We start from the raw sequence: 26,776 nt of genomic DNA, 5'->3' as shown, positions 1-26,776 counted from the left end.
TGCAAAAAAGTACACTACAATAATTAAGTAATGTGAAGGTTATGTACAGTACAGATGAAGTAAAATATATTGTAATTAGAGTAAGTAGTGAGAAGTAGAAATAAGACAGGAGAGTAGAAGGGTAGGGGATCGAGGGTAGAAGGGGGGAGTAGTGAGTAGAAAGGAGGGTAGAGAAAGAAGCAAGAAAAATAGGAGACAGGTTAGGCAGGGGTGAATGTAAGTAAGGTGGGTACATGAGAAGAAGTTGGAGGAAGTTTTGTTGCAGAAGAGGAGATAGAGGAAATTAATAAGTGGGTTGGATGTAGTGGACATAGAATGCTAATTCAGGTATGAAGAGGTTTAACCAGGTCCAGTACATGGGCAGAGCCAGTTGTTGCTGTAAGCAGTGTTGTGAGGTACAGGGACATACATACATACAGAAGTATAAATCAAAGTAATAAACCCACCCCTCATTTTCTTAATGGAAGTACCTTTAACCAACACCGGAAACAAAATCTGTACAAGAGCATATATTCAGAAAAATCTCAGCCACAGGTAGAGGCATAGAGTGGTATGTGATATCAAGTCTTTACTAGCACTTCCTTATTTAACAAAAGCTGCACTTAAAAGTCCTACTTTTAAAACTTTCCAAAGACTCAGTTACTTGCTCCTAAGCAATCTTCCATAAAGTGATGACACCCGTGGTAGATGTGGGAGTTTATATTGCAAGCTTCTATCCGATAGTAGGCACCAGCTAATGGATGTTTTTGAATCACACATTTCTCTCATTGCAGCAATGATCAATACCATACTAAGAGGCTGCATCTGCAAATCACACAGAGCATGTGTGGGCAAGTCTATGTCCCCCGTGCGGATGCGAGAAAGCAAATAAGAAAATGCAATTAAGAACAAATCTGCAAGGTTAAGTACATTGAAGCTGGTAGACTCTTGTCATGTCAGAGTTCACCTCCTAATACCATAATGCCATGCAATCCTTTTGTGCACACTATAATGGCAGCACTGAGACTGGTCATGCTAACTAGCTGTCTGATCTTGAACCTCACATGCAGAAAAGACAAACATGCATGACTGTGACTGAACATAGTTCATTGGAATGTGACCTGGTGAATAGCCATGACTTCCAAGTCACCAATGTTGGCAAGATTTCCTGGTGATGCAGCAAAAAAGCAAGATCTTTCTATTTTTGCCTCATAGAGACCACAAGGACTGCCTGACTGTGAACTCATTTGAAGGTCCCCAATATAAAGTTGATGCCTTACACAGTCTTGGTAGGGCAGTCAGAGATGCTACTGGCATACCTGCACATGCTGAGTAGTGCAGTACAACTACAGTGATCTGCAGAGGCATCATTATGAATGTCTTAGCTGGTGGGAAGAGGGACCCTGAGATGCAGTGTAAGTGCTTCTAATAGTTGGCTAGCATTTAAATTGTACTGTAACTTATACATGGTAATTTTGGACATGTGATTTAAGATTTCTTTAATGTTTTTTCATTCCTTAGTAGTTCAGGATGTTATTTCAGAGAACAAGAGAATGTCGCAGCCCTCTAGTTGAATGTCTGAGCATGGCTGTTTCATTACATATTTTGATATTATTCATTAAACAGATGCCAGGTGCATAGGTACATTGGCAGAGTGTGCACCTTTAAATATGCGTATTAGTACTTAATTTCATTACTATCTGTTTCATTTTACAAATACAATTAACTGTACATTTGTTAGCAATAAATGTGGGTACATATAAATCTGAAGTGAACTCTTCTGTGACTGTTTTTATAACAATTAACATATAACAGGTTAAGGTGGTAATATATGTTAGGGCAGTAATACAAAGCACTGTAGTTGAAAGTACTGTACTTCTGAGTAACTGTTTCTTGTATGTGCTTTTGATTGGGGTTTCACAGTTTTACCTTTTGTTAGATTGTGCACCCATACTGATTCTTAAATGTGATCCACTGGCCAGCAACTTTCCCATGCTTTGATCCTACAGGTTTTAGTGCATGTAAAGCTTTCTTCATGCATATATGCAAATGTTTGTATTTAGAGGTTTACTTTTTATGTGCACTGCTGGGTACCACTTGCTTTTAGTGTGCTTGTAGGGAGTTCTACAGGTATGGTCGTCAACAAAGAGGCCAAGACTTTTTCTGCAAAGACTACATTGCCCATACCTTCTCCATCACAGTTGCTTTCAAACCAGGTAGTATCAGCTGTCACAATGTACACATGCTACATATCATAACACAGCACCATAGCATATACATTATAATGCAGGTAGGTAGGAGCTTGTGACATCATGCTATCATGTATACTGCGTATCTAATATACATCTCTTTACTGCTCTGATAGATCATATGTAATATACATAATACTAGTGTCTGTCTTCTCTCTGCCTTACCCTCTCTTTGTCTATATCTTTCTCTATCCTTTTTCATTTGCTGTTTTAGTTCTCCTCATTTATACTCCTATTTTTAACATCATCTGCCAAAGCTGTACCAATGATGAAGTCCAGGTCACTAACCCTCCCCACTGGTGTCAGCCTTCTCCCCCAGCAACTCCACCTGTCTGCAGGCATGCCTGACAATTGGCTGTGGTAGGGTCAGGCAGGTTAGCCCTCCTGCAGCCTCTGGTAGTTAATCATTGCAAGGAGACACCATTACCCCCCTCCATGGCAGGGATGTGCAGTTTGTTACAAGAAGTGAGTTGGTAGAGGTAGTTGTGGGGAGTTGATTGACCATTAGCTCCCTGGATAGGGTCCTCAGGTGGCTTACAAAGTCACACAGCTGCCTGGCCCTGCCTTCATCATCTTAGGTAGGGCCACCTGGAGACAGTGGTCAGGGCACTGACTGACCTCCTCCTTATGTCTAGCCCAGGTAGTGTGTACAAAGGAGGATTATACCCACCCTATCCTCCAATTCTTCACTAATTATACTGAGGCTGTAAAAAAGCCATGTAAAAGCCTCTTATTAATAAGAATATTACATTTCAGCAAAAAATAGGTCACTTATCCACCTCATACTTACCTACCATAAAGAGTCACACTGAGCAGAAATGCTCCAAATCTACCACTGTGGACCACACAAGTATAAGCCTAAGCTATATGGGCATATTCTGCCAAAGGCTGGATGCCCAGCCAGCTACCAAAGCTTTAGGGTCATTCCACATGCTCTAACTTCTGAAAAGTTTGAGGTGAGTGGTATAAATTCAGTGGTTACCACGCCAAAAGCACAGAGCTTTCTTACTTCAGAATAAGGGAGGCTAGATTCATAGGTTAACAGTTCATATGTGTGTGCTAGGCTAATTACCACTGGGGCTTTTTTAAGCCTAGCCATGCATCCCAAATCTCTGACAAGTTCTGGTACTCTTGGTAATGTAATCAAGGGCTTGGGAGATGAAACATTTGCAAGCAGGGACCTGCATGATGAACCATTTACAGGCTCCCTATGCCCATTAAATATATATCTGCCAAACCAGAGGTGAATTTCCAGTTCCCTCTCCAATTGTCCAAGTTACACCAGAAATGGGTTACAGAAAAACTCTGCTTTGCATCAATGGTGAGCCTGTTCTGGAGAAATGGTAGATCCCTGCCATACAGATACATGTCAGGGAAAGAAAAGAATGACAGAAATTCTACACCCTAGTATGAAAAGTCACAAAACAAAGGGGGCAGGAGGGAGGGTGTTTCTAATGCAACAGTGATCTATTTGAACATCTAGTAATGGTAAGTTTATTTCCAAAACTGTACGATGTTCATCATTAGATCACTTTAGTAGTGGCCTAAGCTATATGGGTCAAATACCAGAGTCTGGAAGAAAAGGAAAGAGGAAGAAGCCCTTGGAGAATAGTCCTAACAAGGTCTGTTGTGGACCTAGAGAAATAATCTAGCTTGTAGTGATTAGTAAATGTGTGCACAGAAGACCTAATTGCTGCCTCTAGAATACTTCTACAGTCCACTTCTTTCTAGAAATCCACAGAAGTAGTCAGAGGTCTTGTAGCGGGTCCTGACATTGCATAGAAGTGTCTTGTTATGGTAGGAATCAAAAAAAGCAACATCATGCAACAACTGTTTAGAAATGTTTGCTTTGAGACTGGCTGTCCTTTTTCTTACCTTCATATGAAATAAACAGCTGATTAGATTTCATCTAGGTTTTCGTCCTGTCAACATAGTACCTGAGTTGTCTACGGACATCAAGAGCACATAGAATTCTTTCTCTATTATATTTGGTTCTGGAAAGAAAACAGGGAGATGAATGGATCTATATTACCAAATTGAAACGTGAAATAACCAAACACCTAAACATCGACACATTAAGATCGAACTACCAAAACTACGAACGTTCACTTCAGCAAATTTTTTCCCAGGGGGAAAAAAATGCTTGGCTGACCAAAACCCAAACAAACTGTCAAACCCTATGAAAGTGAGGGGCTTTGCCCCCAACACCCCCCCCCCCTGACTAAATATACCAACTCTGAGATCACTCTACAGTGGAGAAAAGGGCAAGTTCCTGACTACGGCCAAGCGATTTTTTCCCCTGGGAAAAAAAATTGCTGAAGTGGCCGTTCATAGTTTTGGTAGTTCGATCTTAATGTGTCGATGTTTAGGTGTTTAGTTATCTCACATTCTGATTTGGTAATATAGACGCAGATGAATAGCCTGTCTCATGGTAAACTCTGACACCGCTTTAGGCATACAGGAAAGATTGATTGGTTCTTAAAGTTACCCTATCTTTGTGAAAGATAAGACAGGGTTGAATCACTGTAAGATCTTGTAACTCAGACATCCTTCTTGCAGAAGTTAGAACAATGAATAACACTGCCTTCGAATATAAGAAATGCAAATCAGCCTCATGAACAAGTTCAAAAGGAAAAAAAAGTGTAAGTTTCTTCAGAACAAAATTAAGATCCCATGAAGGAAATACCTGTCTTCTAGGTGGACAGATATGTAAAACTCATTTCAAAAACTGTTTCACCTGAGGCAGGGTAGAAAAGGCAGGCTCTGTGGACAGACAAACAGAACTAGTTGAAAGTTGAACCTTGATAGAAATCTAAGAAAGGCCAGAGAATAATAACTCAAATACTGTAGAACTAGAGGTGTCTGAGCTTTAAAAGATCATGGATCTTGATTTGGCATTAAGTAGAAATTATTTTTCACTTAGCCAGCAATGATTTTCTGGTAGCAGGTTTCTTAGCACCTTTTAATACCTGGTGTGTGTATCAGAAAACATGTGCCTAAAATGTATTAAAACTCTATTACCAAGCAAGGCAGCTGATGAAATGAAAATTCAGGGTGTTGTATGAGTAAGTGCATTCTGTGATGGAACTTGTGGAAACTGCCTTTGGCCATTTTCAAAAGAAGGGAGAGCCAGTGATGCCTGGGCTAAAAGGAGGCAATTATACTTGCACCGCTCTTCTGGATAATTAGAAGAATCCTGGTTATCAGAGGAAATGGTGGAAAAGCATAAAGAAACATTCCCGACCATGGGAATGAAAAGGCATCTGTTCCCAAGCATCCGTACAAGGAGCCCTGAGGAAGGATTTCTGTATCTGCTGTTGTGAATGGAGACAAAAAAGATCTACTTGTGGAGTTCCACACAGTAGGATCAATTCCAGGAAGACCCCTGGGTGCAACTTCCATTCATGGGAGTCTTTCCTGGCCCTGCTCAGCTTGTCTGCTACAACTTTCTGCTCTAACATGATGTTAGATGCTTGGAAAGGCAGACTGGGTTGAATTGCTAGTGCTCATGCTACCATAGCTACTCTGCAAAGGGGGTAGGATCTGGTTCCACTCTGTTTGTTTCTGTACCACATCACTGCAGTGCTTTCTGTGATTACTAGAAAAGGGTCTGGAATCCAAGGGTGATTTAAAGATTTGAGAGCATTCATTAGTGCCAAAATTTCTTTGACATTTATGTGTTTTTCCTCCTTATTCCACTGCTCTGGGCTATCACCCCCTTGGATACAGCTCCGCAAGCAAGTCTGAGGCATCTGTGATTACAGAAAGAATAGGTTCTGGAATGGAAGAAAGATGACCTGGGTTGAGAAACAACGGATTCACCCACCAGAGCAGAGCCGGATCCAGCAGTAGATGACCTAGGCAGTTGCCTAGGGGGCACTGGGGGCTGCCACAACATTTAATTTTTAATTAAACAATTGAATTAAAATTTTACATTTCTTATTTAAGGATCCAGCATCCATGGTCTGTGTATACATCTTAGCATGACACACAGAATTTCATCATTGGAGCAGTGCTATTGCTATCATAGACTGGGGAGAGCAGAACACAATGTGCATTGGGACTTGCAGTGCTACCATTACTTCTACATGAACAGTGCTACCATAGACCAGAGAGCAGAACAGGTACTCTTGAGAGGTACCTTGATGTACAATGATGAACAGAGTTCCTTCTCAGCAGGTACTCCAGGAGAGGTTTGTGTGTAATTCCTTAATTAGGGATGGCAGTTAGATAATTAACTTGTGCTCAGGCTCAAACCTTGCACCCTTCTATTGGTTCATAAATTTTAATGAAAAAAAATCTTTAGGGTGCATTTTCAAGGAATGTGAGCTTTAAGGGAAGAGAAGTTTGCTGTTGCTCATGCCAAGTCTGTTTTCAATGTGCAAATGTTTTGTTTGGCAAATGTCTGTCAGTATTTGTGCTATAGAATTTCAATGCAGTGGTAGTAGCAGAGCAGGTAGCACACTTGCCTTTGGTGCAGAAGGCTGTGGGTTCTACTTCCATGCCATGCAGATGAATTGTTGATACTGCAGTGCACTTTAAAGGGTGAAGTGTTGCACTCCTGATTGAGTCATCCTTTGAATGAGATGTTAAAATGAGGTCCCATCTGTCTGTGATAGGTGCTATGATATCTTTAACATCCACCTGAGCTATCTAAAAGAGTAAGGGGAAGTTCCCCAATACCCTGGCCAAATTTCCCCTAATAGTATGAATACCACCAAGGGTCTCCCCTGAAAAGATGCTACTAGCCTAGTGGGAGTAACCTGGTCAACAAAGGATAATTAAATTGAAAGTTTTAAATTAAATAAATTCATATTGCTGACTTAATTTCAAAAGTAAAGAAAAAAGCAGTTTTTGAATCTGGACAATTTTCAGCAGTGTTTATTCGGGGGGGGGGGCAAGTAATGAGACACCAGAATGGCGGTGGGGCAGCTGGTCTACTTCCCTACCTAGATCCTCATTTGACCAAGATCTGGCTCCACACCAGAGTGTCTTCTTTTTCACAAATTCTGGAACTAAATGATGGGGGGGGGGGTACTTGTACTGGGACCAAATTGATTTGATGAACCATTGGATTTTCCTCATATGAAGTCTGGCTAAAGGAATCAAGAGAACTGTCAAACCCATGAAACCTAGACTCTTGAGGTATTCCTGGTAGTTTCAGAGTCTGGCTGGAAATGTCAGAAACCATTCCTTATAAAATTCCACTTTGTCCTGAGGAAGAAATGTCATTGCCATAGATGTATCTAGGAGATATCCTAGAAATACTATCCAGTGAGATGGAATGAGAGGATTTGTTTAGGTTCACTTGCAATCCCTGATTTAGAAAAAGTTTCTTTACCCAAGAAAAACACTCTTGACAGATCCTGAAAGAGACCTCTTGACATATCTTGAAAGAGACCTCAAAAATAAGGAAGTTGTCTAAATATGGAAATATGTGAATGCCCTGTGACCTTCAGTGAGCTATTACAGGTGCAATGCACTTTGCAAGTACTCTTGGAGCTAATGACAACCCAAAAGGTAAAGTCAAAAACTGAAAATGTAAACCACACACAAACAAATTAAAAAAAGAACCTTAAATCGTGGAGAAATAGAATATGATGATAAACATCTTTTAAATCTAGAGGTACTAGAAAACTGAGAGGAGGAATGAGAAGTAACAGAGACTGTAGGCACAGTGGTTAAGGTGTTTCCCTCACAGACAAGAGGTATAGGGTTTGGCTCTCACAAAAGGAAATTGTCTAGGCTTAAAATGATCTACAAGGGCAACTAGTCTAGTACGTATCTATCATCCTACAGCGAGTATTTTGAATTATGGAATCTTGATGTGAAGGTTTAGAAAAGAAAGGTCTATGGCAAATCTCTATGTTCCTTCTTTGGCACAAGAAATATTCATCAGTAAAATCCTGTCTTTATTTGTTTAGGAGGAAAAGGATCCATCACCCCTTGAGAGAGCAGAACAGGAGGAAACGAAGAGTATTTATTGGGTGGGAGAATAGGTATATCTTCGAATAGGGAAAGTGAATCCCATTGCCAGTGTTAGCCCTTTTGAATGATTCTCAGAACTCGCATGTCTGAAGTTATCTGATGAAGATCTAGACTTTGTTAAATTTTTACTGTGTTGCCAGGGTGGGGGAGGGGAAAACACAAGATGGGGCATATAGTCAATCTGATTTTTTGAATTGTACTTGGTTTTAGAAGGATCCTGCTTTTGTTTGTGAACCTCCCTGCCATTGTTTTTAGAAAGACTCTCCCCGTAGTCTGCTGTAATTGCTTATTCTGTTTTTTATAAAAGGATTCAGAACTGGAAGGAAAGTTTGTCTTAAATTTAGGTACAGTTGATCAAAAAATCTAGGTAACCCCATGAAATAACTTTCACCTTTCATCAAATTTTCTGGGTACATCAGCAGAGGAGGAGCCAAACAACACTTCTTTATTCAGGAATGTGTTCAGGAGCACAGCTTTCACATCCTCTGGTAAACACTGAGAATGCAGCCAGGCAAATCTTCTCATCACTGACCCAGTGCCAACTGCTCTAGAAACAGCATAAGCAGTGTCATAACATATTAGATAGTGTTTAGTTACCTGAGACGCAGAAAAAAAATAATTCAGAGATGTTTTGTTCTCTTAAGAAGGAATGTTAGTAATTAACTTTTTCATATTACCAAAAGATGCCAGCAGAAACGTACACATATGAGCCTGACAGTTCACTACCCTGAAGGCTAAGGTGGAAGAAGTATAAACTTTCTTCCAAAAAGTATCAAAGGTTTTCCCATCATTGTCAAATTGAATAGGGATAGCTGTATCTTTTTCAGGGAAATTACTACAGGGTCTGACCTACGGTTTGAAAACAAATGTGTGGGTCTGGGGAACCTCACAGTTTGTTAGATGTTCTGGGGGCAAATGGCTAACTATCAGGCAAACTAACTGGCAAAACAGGAGGAACAGATGATGACAGAGGGAAAACCCACCTGTAACAAATCTTAATATCTCTGCTGAGACTCTAGTATTTCTTTTTGTTCCCATTGAAATAACTTCTTCATTCTGGAAACAGCATAAAAAAAGACACTTTAGGTGGGGAATCCAAAGAAAAACTTTTCTCAGAGTCAGATTCCACATTCTGTGGACTAGAATCTTGAGAAACACAGTCTAAGTCTAATCCTTGTTCCTCAGATTGAGTATGAGCATCTGACAGAGAAGAAGTTTTTTTTTTTTAAATTAAGGTAAGATTCAGAATGTAATGACTGAAAGGCTTTAAATAAACCTTTAACAAAACCCAGGCAATCCTCTTTGTTCTCCCCTAGCTGAAGGAGACACAGATGAAGAAAAATACCTAATCGTACATTTCCTTTTCCCAGTAGACCCTCCAAATAAAAAATGCCCTGAAGAATGCTCTTTTCCTTGAGATTCACACTATTCAGCGCAGCCATGTAAAGGAAAAAAGTCTGTTCTCTCCTCTGATGTTGACAAGAGTTGTTATCTCTTTCCTGAAGAGGACACCTGGAGAGGAGGTGCCTGACTATAAGTCATTAGCAGTTTCGTAAGGAATATCACCAAAGGGACCAACAGACATTGATAAATGGTCCAAGGAATGCAGTGTAGTCACTGCAGCACTACTCACTGATGGCCAAGGCAAAGAGGAGGAAGAAGTCAAGACTGAAACCTTCCATACAACTTTTCTCTTCTTGCAGATTGGGGAGAGAACATTTGAGAAGCTGGGACGCAGGTAGTGTAGCCTTGGTATTGCTCATGTCCATCCTCACTAAAAGGCACGGACTGAGATAAAACATTTTAGTGACAGCCACCAAAAACACTAGCCCTAACCACCAGCAACAAATTTTGACAAAAAATATATACTGTTTCTCACAACATTTGGTAAAAATGGAAGGCAGTCCCTAATAGGGAACTTCTCTGCCCAGCTTTAAAGAACAGCTAGCTGACCATCATTTTCTCAAACCCACAGCAGACAGTGCCCTTCAGTAGTAAGAATATTCTGAGAATTGTGCATCCTAACCATAACTTTATACTGCTCTCCTTGAGCTCTCTAGCTGCTAGGGCATTTGAAAAGTACTCTAAAGCTTTAGAAGCTGGCCAGACATAGCTTAGGCTACTGCAACAGTGATCTAATGATGAACATCAGCTTTTTCTGAGCTCCTTAGTCCTCCTAGTATAATATTTATGTTGCTTGTGTACACCCAGCAAAAACAAACAGTGGTCTTGATCATTTCTGTAGCTTGGGTAAAAAAAAAAAAAAAGTTGAATAGATTGACTGAGAGCCACTCAAGAGGCAATAAATGGCATGAAAGAAAAAAAAAAGGTGGTTTACACTTAACAGCTTGTAACTCTGAAATGCTTATGTCAGAGGTAACAGCCACAAAAACAAATGTTGACTCCATGGCATAGAGAGATCGAGTTCTGACAACATCTCAGCTAACCTACACTTAGCATTGTGGGAGCCGGAGAATCCACGTGGAAAAAGACAGGATGGAAGAGGTTTTATCTGTTTTCCTTTCCCTGGGGAGTTAGTAACAGGTGTGCCTCAGTGGTGCATTTTCCATTAATGTATCATGAGTGGAGAGTAGAGACCTTCTGGGACCTGTTCACTCACAAGATGAAGCACAGCTGCTTGATGAGTTACATCACACATGTAAGTTAATGGCATCCATCATTTCCATTGTTGCACACCATCTCCTAGGGCACTTACTGCAGTATACAGGAGAAAGTCATGGCATATAGCAAAAAAAAAAAAACAAATCCTCAAATGGGTTCCTGTGCATTAGCTATAGCATGACTAACTGTTGCCCAGTTGGAAAACAACTGGTCTGGATCATTGACATGATCAGGTAGTCAACAGGAACAGGGGTAAGGGAAAAAAAAAGTATTTTCTGTGAGAGGCATTTTAAATTCACTGAATCTGTTAATTCAAAGGGAGACACAATTAATTCCCTCAATATAAAGTTCAAATCCCTAATGGGAGACAAAAGTTATCTTGGTGGTCTCAAAGAAACATATTTATGGAAAGTCTTAACAAAAGGTTATGCTTCTTTATTTAAAAATATTTATGCACAATTAGAGGTTGCTTTGCATGAACTTTGGTAGATGAATAGGCAAAGTATGAACCAAACACATAACCTAAACAGTATAGTAATCTTCATAGACAATGTGAAGGATCCAGACCGTGTGCCATAAGCCAAGAAACAAATGTCTTGTGTTTTTTGTGTAAAATGTTTTGTACTACATCTCGTGACTTCATTCAAAATATTTAAAACTTGTGTAGAAAAGTATTTTCTATTAGGAATCAAAACTCTAAGCACTAGGCTAATTGGTTTAGAGTTTTGAAGTTGGAAAGTCATAACTTGCCTTGTTGCTGAGTCAGAAAACATTCATGTATAGGTAATAAACCATGGTGAAAGAGAAATTAAACTCATTCTGAGAAAATACCATGATTGTCTTGGCCAAAACAGAGCTGTCAAAGTTGCAATGGCCTTGTCCTGTTTTGAGTGGTATCTTTTGAATTAATAGAAAAAAGGGAAGGCATACTTTAAGCTGTGAGTGCATGGAAAAAAGAAAGGGTGTAATTTAGAGTATCTAATGAGGCATGAGGAAAAAAAGACAATGAATTGAATTTTAGGGAGTGTAGCAAATAGGCCCATTTCAGAGAGATCCCAAATATGTGCATTTTGCTGAAATATGTGCAGATCCAGATTCCATTTATGTGCCAAAGTTATCTTTCTGCTCAAAGGAATTTATTCTATAAACCCATGATATGAGCGGCCAATAGCCAAAGGTTGTGATGCAAGACTCATTCCAATATGTGTTTCCTTGTAAAGTTGGAAAGTTCTCCTTCTGAACCATATGTACTGTGGTGCTGTCTGCACTGATTTAAACATGTAATGCCTAAAATTTGACTTGGAAGGCAGCCAGGATGCTGCACACTCCTTTTATATTTTTCAGGCTGCTGTGAAATGGCATGCCTTATTCAGACCAGTTGTCCCTGCACATCCAGATTATTAAACTGTGCTCTTCAAGCATAACCCAAAGAATATGTCATTCCACTGGACTAATTTGCAGTATCTGCCACTATAAAACTTACTTATTTATGTATTGTGGAACAGAAATCATCATATTCAGATGATTTGTAGATTGGTTACAAAGATTTCTGAGACATCAGTGTGTCTTTCCTGTTATGAAAGGTCACAAGACACATTAAGGAAGTGCAAGAGGATTTATCCCAGGGTTCTCAGAAACTGTTTTGCAGTGATGGTATGTTGCTAACATAATTTTGTCTATACTATCTGAATGTTTGTTTACATTTCTTGAGCTGGAAAGACTTTCAAAAGCAATAAATGTGTAACTGCCTCTAGTAACTAACTATATTCATGTGAAGGGGTCAAAGAATATTTTTTTTGTAAATTATCATTATTTCTGAAGTTTGGAATGATATTAATATCTATCTATCTTATGTGCTGTGTCAACAATTCCCTTGTCTTTGTTTCATTTAAACAATTGTTCCTATAACAGACACTATGTTTTACTTTCTCAGGTATGTGAACACCATAGCTAAACATCTGGGAAACAAAATGGGGTTATAGCTAGCCCAAATGGCCAAGTTCATTCATCTATTGATTGATTTACTGATTTATTTGTTCATTCTCTAGTTACCCACTTTATCCAGTTCGAGGACACAGACAAGCCAATGTCTAGCCAGGCACAAGGCAGGAAACTCCTATAGGTTGTTTGAACAATCAAAATTCATTTACACATGTCTTTGAAATGAAACAGCTGATTGGAACACCTGGTGAAATCTGAAGTAGATGCAAGGAAGGCATGCATATTCCATGTAGAAGGCACCCCAGCCAAAGAAACAAACTGGAGAACCAAGTGCTATAAAGCAACAGCACTAATCACTGCACCACTGTGTTGCCCTGCACAACTGTACTGCCAATATGGCAGAGTTGAGTTAAAAACTGAAATTACATTAAGCTATATGAAATCTGAGGAGCTTTCTTTATAAAAAAAGAGTAAAGGCTTTAAAAAAATCATCATCCTGAATGATCTTGCATTTATGAACTTGCTCAGAGCTGAGAAGTCTAGAAATGATCTTTGTTTTTTGTCCTTATCTAAAATAAGAAACAGTCTAGAGTAAAAAAAGGTTTATCTCTGTCCTGAAGGAATAATTTGTGTTACTAGCAATTCCTTATATATATCAACTTCTCATGAATTCACCAAAGTTCCATAGAATGCTACTGCACAACAAACATTAGTCTTCATGGAGATGACCACAACGGTGAAAAAAAGTTCTGAAGAGGAAAAAAGAACATGTAAGATGGACAAGCTTAAATATAATGGTTTTCTTGTGTCACTGACCTTCTCCAAGGAAGACAACATTAAAATGTAAATGTTTTATGGTGAGATTTGGAAAAGGTTTTTTGCACAAATTACTTACAAAAAGACACTGTAAAACTCCACTGCCAATCATGAGCGGACAGATGATCCGCTGTGGCGACCCCTAACCGGGAAAAGCCAAAAGAAGAAGAAGACTTACAAGAAGACTGCCAGAATCTACACATAGATAACATAACACCGTGCTCAGTGAATGCCAGTGTATTTCTTTTTGGAGGATCTGAAGATATTTTTTTTTTTTTTGTAGTTCATCTATCCATTTGTTTAGGATTGATCATCTTTGTTTGAAAGATGCAGACACTTTTTTATGTTTGCCAATATTTAAACATATTTCTTCTGTTTAAAACTATATTACAAGTGGATTATTCAGGGCAATCAGTTTTGTTTGTTGTACTTATGTGCTCTTCATCTAAAGCTTCTACACAGTTTAGTAAAATCTGGCATCCCTAAGTCTGTTTTTCCTGCAACTGGAATACTTTTTTCAATACTTTCTTTGAAATGTTTCACTAATATGAATCACTTTTTAATTGTCTTTGGAGAAAACTGGTATAATATATTTACTGTTATATGACAACAAAGATTGCTTTATTTGTCAAAGTTAATTGCTGCCAGATATTAAAAATAAGCAAAACACACAAATTAAGCTGTTATAGGCAAGAACTCTACCTCAGTAAATACAAATAGAAGTGTGAGTCCACCACTTTCATGATTGCAGGGCGAGCCATTTATCAGTGGACTTAAATGAAATGCTTCTCCATTTCTGGCAGAGAAACTGCTGCAAGCTTTCTTAGGTTTCTTAAATTCCATTAATGTCCACATGGAAAGGTCATTTGCATTTCATTTATAACATTGTTATGGGATGCATCCTACCAGTTTTGCTGATGAAGTTCCTCTTTACATTGCTGAAGTTGTAGCAGAACTTCTTCCAGTTGATGAATGTTGTAGTGCACACAAAACCAGACCAGCAGGCAGTGCCAAATAAACTGATTCATTTCACACTCCTTCTCTTCAGGTGTCATAAAATCGATGGGATAACATGTCGCTTGCAGCTAAAACAAAAAGTACAAGAAAGGAATAGATTTCATTAACTAGCATGTCACATGCATAACTGGACAGTGTGTACAATAAAACTATTTCTTATTTTATAGATATATTTAAAAAATATGAAGCGTCAATGAAAAAAATAAGGTTAGTTTTCTGCTTTCATTAATCTGGCTTTTTACTACAAAAGACTAAACCTTTAAGCTGTTAATAAGTTTTTTTTCTTTATTTCTGGATTTGATTTCCTTAGTCTCCAACTGCATAGTGTGTGACTCTACATAATTCAGACAGCAGTCCTGGCTCACTCCTTAAAAAGTACCTTCTGCCTAAGTGCTGCTCCTACTGGGTTAAAAATGAATGAAAATGAACCAGTCTATGCCAGTTTGTAACTACCGATGGCACCTTTATAAAAATTAGTTTCAGAGCTTGTGAAGAACTGTTCGCTATATGTATTGACGGGCATTAGCTATATGGGTATTTCCTAAAAATAACTATGTAAGAAAAAGTTATTTTATTCTTATGAATACCTTCCTAGCTGGAATAGTGGTGAATAAATCTGCTGATAGGGGAACTTTTTCAGTTTGCAAACATCAATAGCAGAGTAGTCTCCTGTGCCTTGCATTTCTTCATCCCTGACAGTGATGGAAACTAAGTTAACCTACTGACATATAGCCTTTTATGTTTCTGTCTAGAAGCATGTAGGAACTGACTTTTAGTACAAAACAGTTTCAAGACTGAATGGAATAAGAGAGGCAGACTAAGGGGATTTCAATCTGAAACTGCAGATGTGACATTAACAAGCATGTCATAATGTAGCAGAGTCAGCTGTTATTTATCTTACTGTCAGTTATATACAGTTTTGGTCAGATTCCTCAGCAAAAAAAAAAAAAAAAAAACATTGCAAATGAAAATCATTTAATGAAGAAAAAAAATATCAGGTGAAGGAACAGTACTGCGGCAATAAAATACAGTAGAAGCTCAAAGTGTTTGCTAAGCATTTCCTAACCAACACAGCATCCTTCTGTTATATATGCTGTGATGTATTAGTCTAAAAATCTATGGTACTGCTGAAAGCAAAGAAATTCCCAAACAGACATGCCATATGAATAGCATGGTAGTTGGGTATAGTAGCATGGTAACCATGTATACTAACAACTAAAGCAACAATGTTGAGAGAGATAAACTGGACAAGTTGGTTATCTTATTACTCAGATTTAAATACAAATAGTTAATTATAATATCTGAAAAAATACTGCTTACAATGCAATATATTTTTTCTGAAGGACATTTGACTGCAGTTACATCTCTTACTAATAATGCAATAATATCATGATTATTGTTTTTTTAAGATTTAAATAGAACACTAGGAAGAGGTTAAAGCTTAACTGCATTAAATGTGTCACGTTCTTTTTATGAGGCCATAAGGCTATAACGCTAAGACAAAGAATGGCTAATTTGGCAAAAGCCAAATTATTTACTAATTTGTCAAAACAGAAAGAGAACAAGAAATGTGGTTACTTATTGATGCATGTTCGTATTTATTGTGTGGTATGGTGATAACAATAAGACCAGCACATTTATTTTTGCAAAAGAATATCATCTAGCAATGTTATTCAATGAAATCAAGCTGTCCTACCCGAGCATTCAGAAAGAATATAATCAAATAATTTGATTGCAATTTATCCTGCTACTGAAACATCTCAGTAACTTCCAGCTGCATGGATGTTGTGTTAATATTCATCCTGTTGATTTTCTCTGTTATCTATAAACGTTTTAGACTCCCAGCAGAAATTTAAACACTTGAATGTTGATTATAAAGTCACTATCTTACCAAAGAAACTGATCTAATGCTGAAAAATAAATACAAAGAGCACCAGATCGTGTCGAGCTCTATCAGTTCTAAGACACTTGTGCTAAACACAGGAAGGAAAATGATTCTGCTATGAAGGTCAGATTAGCTGGCATTTTGAAAAATGCACTACCTGGATCAGCAGAATATGATTAAGTCTGAAAATTCACCCTGCGTTTGATTATTTTTTTATTTGTTGGACATCTAGATTGGGGTTCAACATGTACAGTAGGTAAACCTGCATTTCAGCAAAATCATTTCATCTACTTAATCTACTTACTAAAGTTTTCCAATGGCCTGGTAATGACAATATGAAGTAAAGCACTCAGGATATGAATCCCCCCCACACACACACATTATTAAGTTCAAGTCTTTAAACACTGCTGTTAGTGTGTCATCAAAAGCTGTTTGCTGACTAGTACTGTCAATGTCTGGAGCTTCAGTGACACATTTTTAAACAATGTCAGTTCAATGTCACCAAACATGTTTCTATTTGCTAGGTTACAGGGGCAGTTTAAAACCTAGTGCATGATCTGTGGGGGGATGCAGAAGGTAGTGTTTAGTGAGTGATCACCTAAAATGTTGTATAAATCACTCAGAAAATAGATGTGCAAACATTATCTGAATCAAATTAAAACATATCCCATGTTTCCATTATGGGATTCTTGACAGGAGGTATGGGGGTTTGTAAAGATCATAGCTGAAAAAGATACACAGAACTTTGTAAATGAGACACTCGGATATTACAGCAGCTCTCCACACACACACACACACACACGCACACACACACACACACACACATATATATATATATATATATATATATATATATGTACATTGACAGTTCACTTTTTCCAGCACTTTTACCTTGCTCCATGACACAGAAGGATAGAGCCCTGACTGTAAACCACATCACCAGAGTTCAGCTAGTGGCCCTGGCACTGGAGAAACCAGCCAGGAAGAAGGAAAGGTGAAGCAGCATGTCCTACTTGCCTTTCCTTGTGGAGGGGGCAACATTGCATAAATTCAGGAGCACAGAGTGATGTGATTTTTCTGAACCATAGCTCATGCTTAGGATAGGGGTATGACTGCTTGGAGGATCTCCCATTGTGGAAGTGAGGGATCATCCTCCACAATCAGCTTGTCAAACACCCCTTCTCCAATGCTTCGACGAGCATGTGTAGGGGATCCAGGGCATAAAAAGAAAAAACTAGAGTCACCCTAATAGCTGTCTAGGACCCTCCCACTCAACCCTCTCCCTGATGATGTAAAACAAAAGGGCAGTTAATTAGGAGGTGGCTGATAATAGACAGCAGGAACAAAAAATAAATAAAAAAGCGGGAACAAAAAGAATAAAAAAAAAAAAAAGTTAGCATTCCATGAAGAACCAACTCACTAAGCACAACAGGTCAGGAAATCAACTAGACAAAAATAAAGAAAGAAAGAAATAAAGAAAGAAAGAAAAAAAGAAAGAAAGAAAAATTTATGAACTAACCCCCCCCCCCGAACTTATGCATATCAAATCCATAATCACACAAACATGAAGAAGGGAGAAATTTCCCAAAAGAAAGTAAATACTTCTGATGCACACTTAAACACTGCGTAGTAGAGATCCTGTATAGAAAATTGCAATTGGGAGTTAATATTCACCAAGTTGTGCTCTCCGAGCTGATTCCTCATAAAGTTTGCACTTGGTGAATACCAGCTAAACCTTTCGAAACATTTTTAAAATGTCTGCATGCTTAAAATGCCTCCCAAACTAAATTTTATCATCTGCCCTTTTATTACTCAGCACCTTACCACAACCTGTACAGGTCTAGCCCTACCTGGGGTGAGGTCCTGATGACTTCTCTCACATTTTTGTCTCCTTTAATCATCTACTTCATGTGCAGTGGTGCTGCAGTACAGTAAGAACATCACCATGCTCTCTCCCACCTAAAGCATCTATGAGTCCTAAGGATTTTATTCTTGGAATCCTGCACTGGTGACCATACAAACATCCCAAGGTACTGGCACTGCAGCAGAAATTGCAAATTCTTCCCTGAGGGAAAAGAGTGTAGGGCACCAGATGCTTCATCTTTTTCCTTTTCTTGCATCCAGCCTTATTTGTACTCTGGGTTTGTTCCTGAACATAGCTGGAATATTATTACAGCAAAGGCCATTTACAACTGCAGACATATGTGGTTTAAAAAATGTTCAGATTAATTCATTGCATTCAGTATATCCAGAATTCTAATAAACAACACTCAGAATGAGTTCCTAGAATAAATGCTAATGTATAGTAGTATTGTTACTGCTATTACTACTACTACTGCTGCTACTATTTGCACTACAAGAGCTACTAGTGCTACTACCGCTACTGCTACTACTACTACTATTACTGCTAGTACTACCACCACCACTACTACTACTGTTAGTACTACCACTAGTACTGCTACTACTACTGTTACTGCTACTAGTACTATTAATGGTACTCCTACTGTTGATGCTACTACTATTGCTACTGTTACTATTGCTAATACTAGTGCTACTACTGCTACTGTTACTGGTACTACTACCATTACTAGTACCAGTACTACTAGTACAACTGCTAGTACTGGTACTGCAACTACTACTGGTATAAGAACTGAAAGCTATGCATTAATTGATATCATCAAAAAACAGACACTTGCAGCACAGATGCATAAACTTCAGGAAACAAGAACTAGTCAACATAATAGATGGACTAACAATAAGTTCCTGTTACTGCAAGCTTCCTTCTCAACTTTTGAGCGGACAACCAATAAACGTCAAAGACAAGTAAGCAATCTCGCTGTCTAAAATAATTTTAAGAAAACATAAACAAGTAGCAAAAAAGTAAATCTTGTAAACAGCATTTGAATCTTTGAAGATATGGAGACAAAAAGGTAAAAAATGGCTTCAGTGACAGGTAAATATCTGGAATGGCAGCAAATCACATTCTGTTTTAGTAATATAAAAGCAGAAAGCACACAACACACATTGAATGTAGCAGCTATGCATCCTTCTTATCACCGAGGATTGCCATTGTTAGATTTAATTATTTTCAAATAAAAGAAAACATTCTAAATTAGGCATGGGCTATGTGTCAACTTAAGTATGAAAAGCACAATTTTCTCACAGGAGTGCTTATATTGCATAGTGAAAGTAGGAAAAGGATTTTCTTTTACCCAAATATTTCAGAATCTCTTAAAATCAAATCCTAACTGCAGCACTTTTCAAGGTTCACCATATTCGTACAAAACCACTGCAAACAGTTCAGCAGGTACCACATGCACTTTTGATGTGGGTTCTATGACAACCCAATGTGCTACGATTAATGTTCTAGCACAAGCAGTGCAATACAACATGAGAGGAATGTATCACTCCAAAGGTGCTATCCTTCAGTTGAGATAATAAACAAAGGTCCCAGTGACTCAGGATATTGCTAGCTTTATATAATACTTTCAAAGAAAATAAATTAAGTTCATACATTTACATTTTCATAGTTAAAAGATACAAAACAAAAAAATGCCAAATTTGCATTCCCTACAAAACATATTTCATAATTATTCATCTTGACATCATTTTGAAATAGGGTGCACCATGTGATATTATCCATAAGTATCCTTACCATCTCTCCCCAATTAATTTTTGCCTTTCCTTCTCTGATTCTCCCTTTTCATTACTATAAATCATATGTGATTTATTTTGAATTTGAGTTATAAATGTTCTCATGTGCCTGTCATATCACAGTTTTACTTAATGCAAAGGCTGTCATCAGTTAGCAGCACTGGAAGAGTCTTGGATGGTAGGGCGGGAAAGAGAATCACTGTTTTTTTTCAGCTATCTCATTCCAGGAATGAGGGCTAGGACTTCAGTCTGAAAGTGTCACTGGTACAACAGATAGCATACTTGTCTCATGAGCAGAAGGCTGTGTTTTCTACTCCCAAACCAGGAAGATGGATTACTGGCACTGCAGTGTAGCACAAGGGTGTGTGTTGTATTCCTGACTGTTTCATCCTTTAGATGAGATGCTATTGTATCTGTTTGAGTTGGTGGTAGTTCAGGTGGGTGCAAAAGACTCTCCCTGGCACCTACTGAAAACAGTAGGGGAAGTTCCCCTATGCCTTGGCCAAGTTTCCTCTAGTAGCATAAATACCACCTTGGGTATCCCCTGAAAAGAAGCCAGTAGACTAGTGGGACTAATCAGGTCAATAAAGGATAAATACAAAAATATAAATAAATTTTGGTACTGCTAGGTGATGGGGGCATATTGTGATCGAAAGACAGATGATCATTAAATCTGGCATTAGAGAGTAGGGTTGGAGCTGGCTGACATTACATGCAGTGATGTGCATGGCATCAGCAGCTCTTCCCTGTTAGGTCATCCAACAAATCTCCTATGTACCAGTATTAAAAAGTAATCCAAGCAGGGTAGACAGTCTGTTTCTAGTTGAAAATCCTTGCACAGTGGATTTTTTGCATGCAAAATGTATATATATATATATATATATATATATATATATATATATATATATATATATATATTTATTCTCAATAATTTTTATTAAAGTTTCAAAATAAGCATAAACAATAAAATTCTCAATAACAATTGAAAAGTTAAGTTACTATCAAACAGAGTAGAATGTAAATTAATTTATTTTCTGAAAAAAGGGTAAAAAACTTATGTTTAACTAACAAAGCAACTATTTACAAAGGGTGTCTATACATACTCAAATACAAATATATATTCCTAGTGATACCATGGTCCAAGCATTGTTTGTTTAAAAGTTCAGTTAGTCCTTTCCCTGAATTATATGAGGAAGTGATTATTGTGGTTCTTGTTCTTATTGCAATGATCTCCAAATGGTTAACTTTTGAAGCTATGTTTCTGAATTCTTTAAAAGAGGGAACAATGTCACTTTTCTAATTCTTTCCTTGCAAATGACAATATGCTCCATAAAACTGGATATTTCACCTTTGTAACACAATCAGGTATAGGAGCATTGAAGAGAATCAAGGATTTGGTCAATATAAATTTGTCAGAGAACAGAGCCTGTAAAAAGTTGTTAAATTTTTCCCAAAATGTTTTAATTTTAACACATTCATAAAATAGATGTTCTCAATCAGCTTTCTCATCTGATTTACATCTCCAACAAATGGTTCTGGTTTTAGATATGATTTCTATTTTATGTGGTGTATAAAATGATCTATGTATATAGTTCCATGTGAACAGTTTCAATTTAAGTGAAGATGTTGTTAATTTGGATGATTTTAAAATTAATTGTTTATTTTCATCACTGGGGAATTCTTTGGTTATACTGTTATAATAGTTCCAGTATGAGTCTTTAATATATTGTAACTCTATTCCTATTGTTTTATGCGTTTAAGATGATATATTGTTACTTTCTATTTTTCACTGTATAAAGATTGATAAAAATTCGATGAACTTTGGGATAAATTTTTTAACTGTAGGCTGCATAATCTCGATTCTTTTTTCAACATATTGTACACAATTTTGAGCATATAACCAATATTCTTTCTCCAAATTAAACTTATCTAGAATATATAGGGCTGATAAAGCATTATCTTTATCCATCAATTGAGACCAATATATTAAGTTGTTTTCTTTAAAATGTTTCATAACCATCTCATTAGAAGATATGATATTATTTTTTTTGTGCAGGCTATTGGAAAAACAAGGAACAAGCATGCCTTATATAATGGATTCTTGAGTAAAAATATTCTAAATGTTTTTATTGTTATATTAATTATGTCTGAGTTAGTTTTAAGGTTAGAGTTATTTAAAATTCTTCTTTTAGTAACCAATACATGGAGTTATGGGAGATAAACATTTATTAGGATGTATCAAAAATGTAGATTGAGTTACAAATGTCCAAAAATAGATTTTTATTTAGCAGTATAATAGGAATCTGACCATAGAATTATTGTATTGGTGACAGAAGCAATGGAATATAATTCAATGTCTGATAAACTAATACCCCCATTTGACCAGTCTCTGAGATGATTATTTAGTGCTATTCTTGGTTTATTGGGAAAACATATGAATTTTAGGATTAGAGAGTTAAATTTCTTTATGATGGTATTGGGTGGAGGTAAAGAAAGAGATTGTACTATACATAACATTTTTGGAAGTATAATCATTTTGATAATAGCAACTCTTTCATCCATAGTAAAGATGTATTTATTCCATTTATAAGGATTTCAATATTTTCTAGACTAGACTTGTAATTGTCTATTATTTTTTAATATTTTCTGCAATAACTATTCCTAAATACTTTAATTGTCATTATTTTACTATATATTTCTTAAAAACTTCTTGTATATCAATTTTACCGTAATTTATAGGCAGAATTTTTGTCTTACTTTCATTGAAAGTGAGACCTGATTTTCTTTGAAAGCCTTCTATTAGAGTAAAAAGAGTTGTGACTGATTTATTGCAATCAAAAGAATATCATCAGCAAACAACTGAATCTTGACTATTAACTCTTTATTCTTTGACACACCTTTAATAAGACTAGCAAATGGATCAATAACTAACATAAATAATGACGAGAGAGGGCATCTTTGTTTAGTGCCTTTTGTTAATTATATTGAGTCTGATGTAAATGGACCTATTTTAATATATGTTTGTGAATTAATATATAAAAGGGTAATGAGCTGTATGAATTTGTTAGAAATATTGCATTCTTCTAGTACTAATGAAAGGTACTTCCAGTGTACAGAATCGAAGACACAGTTAATATCAAGACTTACTATTGTTAAATTTTCTTTATTTTATTGGCCAGATCAATTAGTGACGTTATTTTCTTTATATTATCATATACGTTTCTATTCAAAATAAAACCTGTTTGATCATTATCTATTAAAGAGGGAAGAAACTGTTTTAATATGTCTGTATGGATAGCCATAAATAATTTATAATCTACATTTAACAATGAAATTGGTCTATAAGATGAGCATTTTATTGGGTCCTTATCTGCCTTTAATATTGGAGTGAGTAGAGAGAAACCCCAGGAGCGGAGAACTGCTTCTAAGTTCTTTACCATATTGAAAACATCAAGTAGTAAATTCAGAGATTCTTTAGTCATTAATTTACAGAATTCAGAGATAATACAATAATTTAGTCCCACGGTAGTGGTGCTGCGGTAGCGTTGTTGCCTCACAGCAAGACGTTGTCCCGTTCGATTCTCAGCTAGAGCATCTTCTGTGTGGAGGCATGTGTGAATGGGCGTTCCTTCATTGAAGGTTGTGCGTCAGGGCTGGTAACTTTGCACATAAAAATCCACTACCAAACATTAGCAGACCGGACTTCCGCTGTGGCGACCCCTAACCGGGATAAGCCGAAAGACACAACAAAAGAGATAATACCATCATTTCTGGGGGCTTTATTTAGTTTAATTTTTTAATATGTGACTTTAACTCAGAAATTGAAATAGGTTTATCTGTAGTATTAATCTGATCAGTATTTAATTTTTTCTTAATATATTTTCTTATGAATTTTTTTATTTTTTCATTTGAATCTATTAACTTGTTATCCTCATTTATTTTTGTGAAATAATCCTTAAACTCTTTTAATATATCTTCTAATTCTGAAACTTTTCTATTTTGGAAAGGTGAAAATATTTTTTAATATTATTAGACTTATTATATATTTTTGTTCATATCTAGCGTATGCATATATTTTGGATTAACTGAATGATTAATGATTTTCATTCTCTCTAAATTTATCTTTGTTTTATGATTTAGAATGTCTAAGTGCTTACTTTTTAGTTCATTTATCTGTTGTAATTTATCTGGATTTGTATTTTGATTATCTAGTTGTAATTTATCTATTTTTCTTGTAGTTCTAGCAGATATTTATCCCATTGTTTTTTTCTTATAAACATACCAGGATTTACTCCTGCCATAAATATATGCTTTGAAGGCATCCCAGATATATATCTTGGAAGTATCTTGAGTGTTATTACAATTTAGATAGATTCCAATTTCTTTTTGTAAAAAAAAAATCTTTTAAATTAGTTATATACACAGGTATGCGTCTTACTGGATTTCTAAATTTTTTTTTAATATAAGTTGACAGGTTAATGCATTATGGTCAGAAATGGGAAATGTTATCATTTTTACTCTATCTAAACTATTTTTTAAGTCTATGGATACACACATATATATATATATATATATATATATATATATATATATATATTCTCTGTCTGTTCTTGCTTGTGTTCCATGTCTGTGGGAATAGTGTTTAAAGAAAAATGAGTCTGGGGCTGCATAATCTTGAATGTTGTACTAGATTTATAATTTTTTTAAGTTTTTTAGCCGATGGAGAGAGTTTTCTTTCTTTCCTTTTTTTTTTTTTTTTTTTCCTGTGGAGATCAGCCCCGGGATTCATGAACCTTGCGCCAGGCGCCAGCATAGCGTCGGCGTTATAACGCCAAATATGGCTGCTTAGCGATTCAGGTATGAATGAATTCCACGCGGCACTACCGGGCGGCGCCGGACCGCCCCGCCCGGCGTAGGTATGCTAAACACACGTGTGCGGTACTGCACGATGCAAATGAGGGCAAATAGCGATCCACGGAGTGGCGCAGGCGTAGCGTATAGCACGGCAATGTAAACCAAAAAACGGTTTACATTTACCCAAACATACCGGAGGAGTAACGGAAGGCTGTCAAAGTCAGGTATCATATAGGTGCAATATGCCAATGTGGAAAGGCACCGAGAATGTCCAAAGAAAATATGCACAAAATGTAAAAATGACATAAATGGCACGTATGTAGAAAGAACAGCAGACCCCGGATATGTGCACAGAAGTTGCAAAGCAATGAAATAATATGACAATGTCCTAAAAGAGCAGTAGAACACAAATCAGCTGCACAGCCACCACACACCATAGTATGTATGTAAAGCTGCAACCCCAGCGCAATGGTTGTCAAGGAGTGGTGGCGGTGTCCGCGCCGTAACCATGTATTAGTAGTCAATTCCATGCAAATGAGGCAGATAATAGTGAATCGCAAAAACGGCGCCGGCGTAAGGATGGAGCAAACAGCGTAGCGGTACTACACCGAGGAGTGGCCTACACGAGATACATGTCAACCACAGAGGGGTGTGCCACTGTAGGAGGAAGGATATTGAGGTCAGCAAATCTGGGCTGTACAATGCACATCACAGCATCAGGACTGGCGTGTTAGGAAATAGATGCGCTGAGAGTACAGAATGCGCTGCATAAATGCATGTGCACGAGGATGACTACGTTCCCTAAACCAGTCATGTGACGGCCTCACCGGCAACAACCACGGATATAGGAAGGTAATGCGGAGAATACCAGGAAATGCGGAAGCAGTGTAAATGGATCCGTAATGAGCAATTAACACCAATCAATGCAGGAAGGGCAAACGCCGGCAGCTGATAACTCTGCATGCAGACTCCTGCATAACGGGAAAGGGGAGGCATATGAGTGCAAAGATAGTAGGGGATGTAGTAGAAATGCAAAGAGCAAAGAACCGAAATAGCACAGCCAAGTACAGAGGTAGCATAACTGCGGCTGCAGATAAAATGCATCATATGCCATGTGCCTGCAGGATGCAGTAATGTAAGATGCCAGGCGAAGGCAATGCAGGCAACTGTAATGTAACACTACAGGCAGTACCGCTGCAGTTGCAAGCGTAAAACCACGGAAATAATCCGTGGATACGGCCGCACAGACACACCCAATGACATCACCGGTATACAGCACAACAGTATTAAATGTGAATGCACACAACACACAGCGATTTCCCAAACGCCGCACCGTAGGGTGTAAACAGACGGGAACTTTTAATATGTATATGCTGGGTGCCGCCGTGATGCATAGGTATGTGGCAGAGACAGACGGAGTTGCGGAGGGTGGTGCCGACAACCACCGTGAGGCCTCACAGGAGAAGGAGAGTGTTCAGACCAAGGGTGACCTACCAGGGGCTGCGAGACCTGGAGATAGTAGAGCGCTACAGGGTGGACAGGGACACGCTACAGCAAATAGTGGAGCTGTGCCGGCCGCCTGAGAACAAGAGACAACAGAGGGGAGCCCATCCCAGTGGACACAAAGGTATGTGTGAGCTTGCGAATACTGGCTACAGGTACCTTTCAAAGGCCAACCGGGACATAATGGGCATCTCACAGGCATCAGCATCCAGGGTACTACACCAGTTCCTGGATGCCATGTTACCACATGCCCATGAGCACATAAATT

General features: G+C 37.6%; 1 protein-coding gene across 3 annotated transcripts in view; it reads right to left on the bottom strand.

The window, feature by feature from the left end:
• The window catches only part of TMEM232 (transmembrane protein 232), a 2,425,444-nt gene that overhangs the window by 1,371,305 nt on the left and 1,027,363 nt on the right, over window positions 1-26,776 (bottom strand). For all 3 annotated transcript variants that reach the window (XM_044064268.1, XM_044064269.1, XM_044064267.1), the window contains one exon: window positions 14,502-14,680. In XM_044064268.1, the coding sequence (XP_043920203.1) occupies window positions 14,502-14,680 (179 nt within the window). The remainder of the gene's footprint in view (window positions 1-14,501; window positions 14,681-26,776) is intronic.

The sequence above is a fragment of the Protopterus annectens genome, chromosome 2.part2 (assembly GCF_019279795.1).
Source record: "Protopterus annectens isolate FY-2018-M chromosome 2.part2, PAN1.0, whole genome shotgun sequence".
Taxonomy (NCBI): Eukaryota; Metazoa; Chordata; order Ceratodontiformes; family Protopteridae; genus Protopterus; species Protopterus annectens.
The sequence above is the reverse complement of the archived record's forward strand: the minus strand, read 5'-3'. Positions and strand labels throughout refer to the sequence as shown.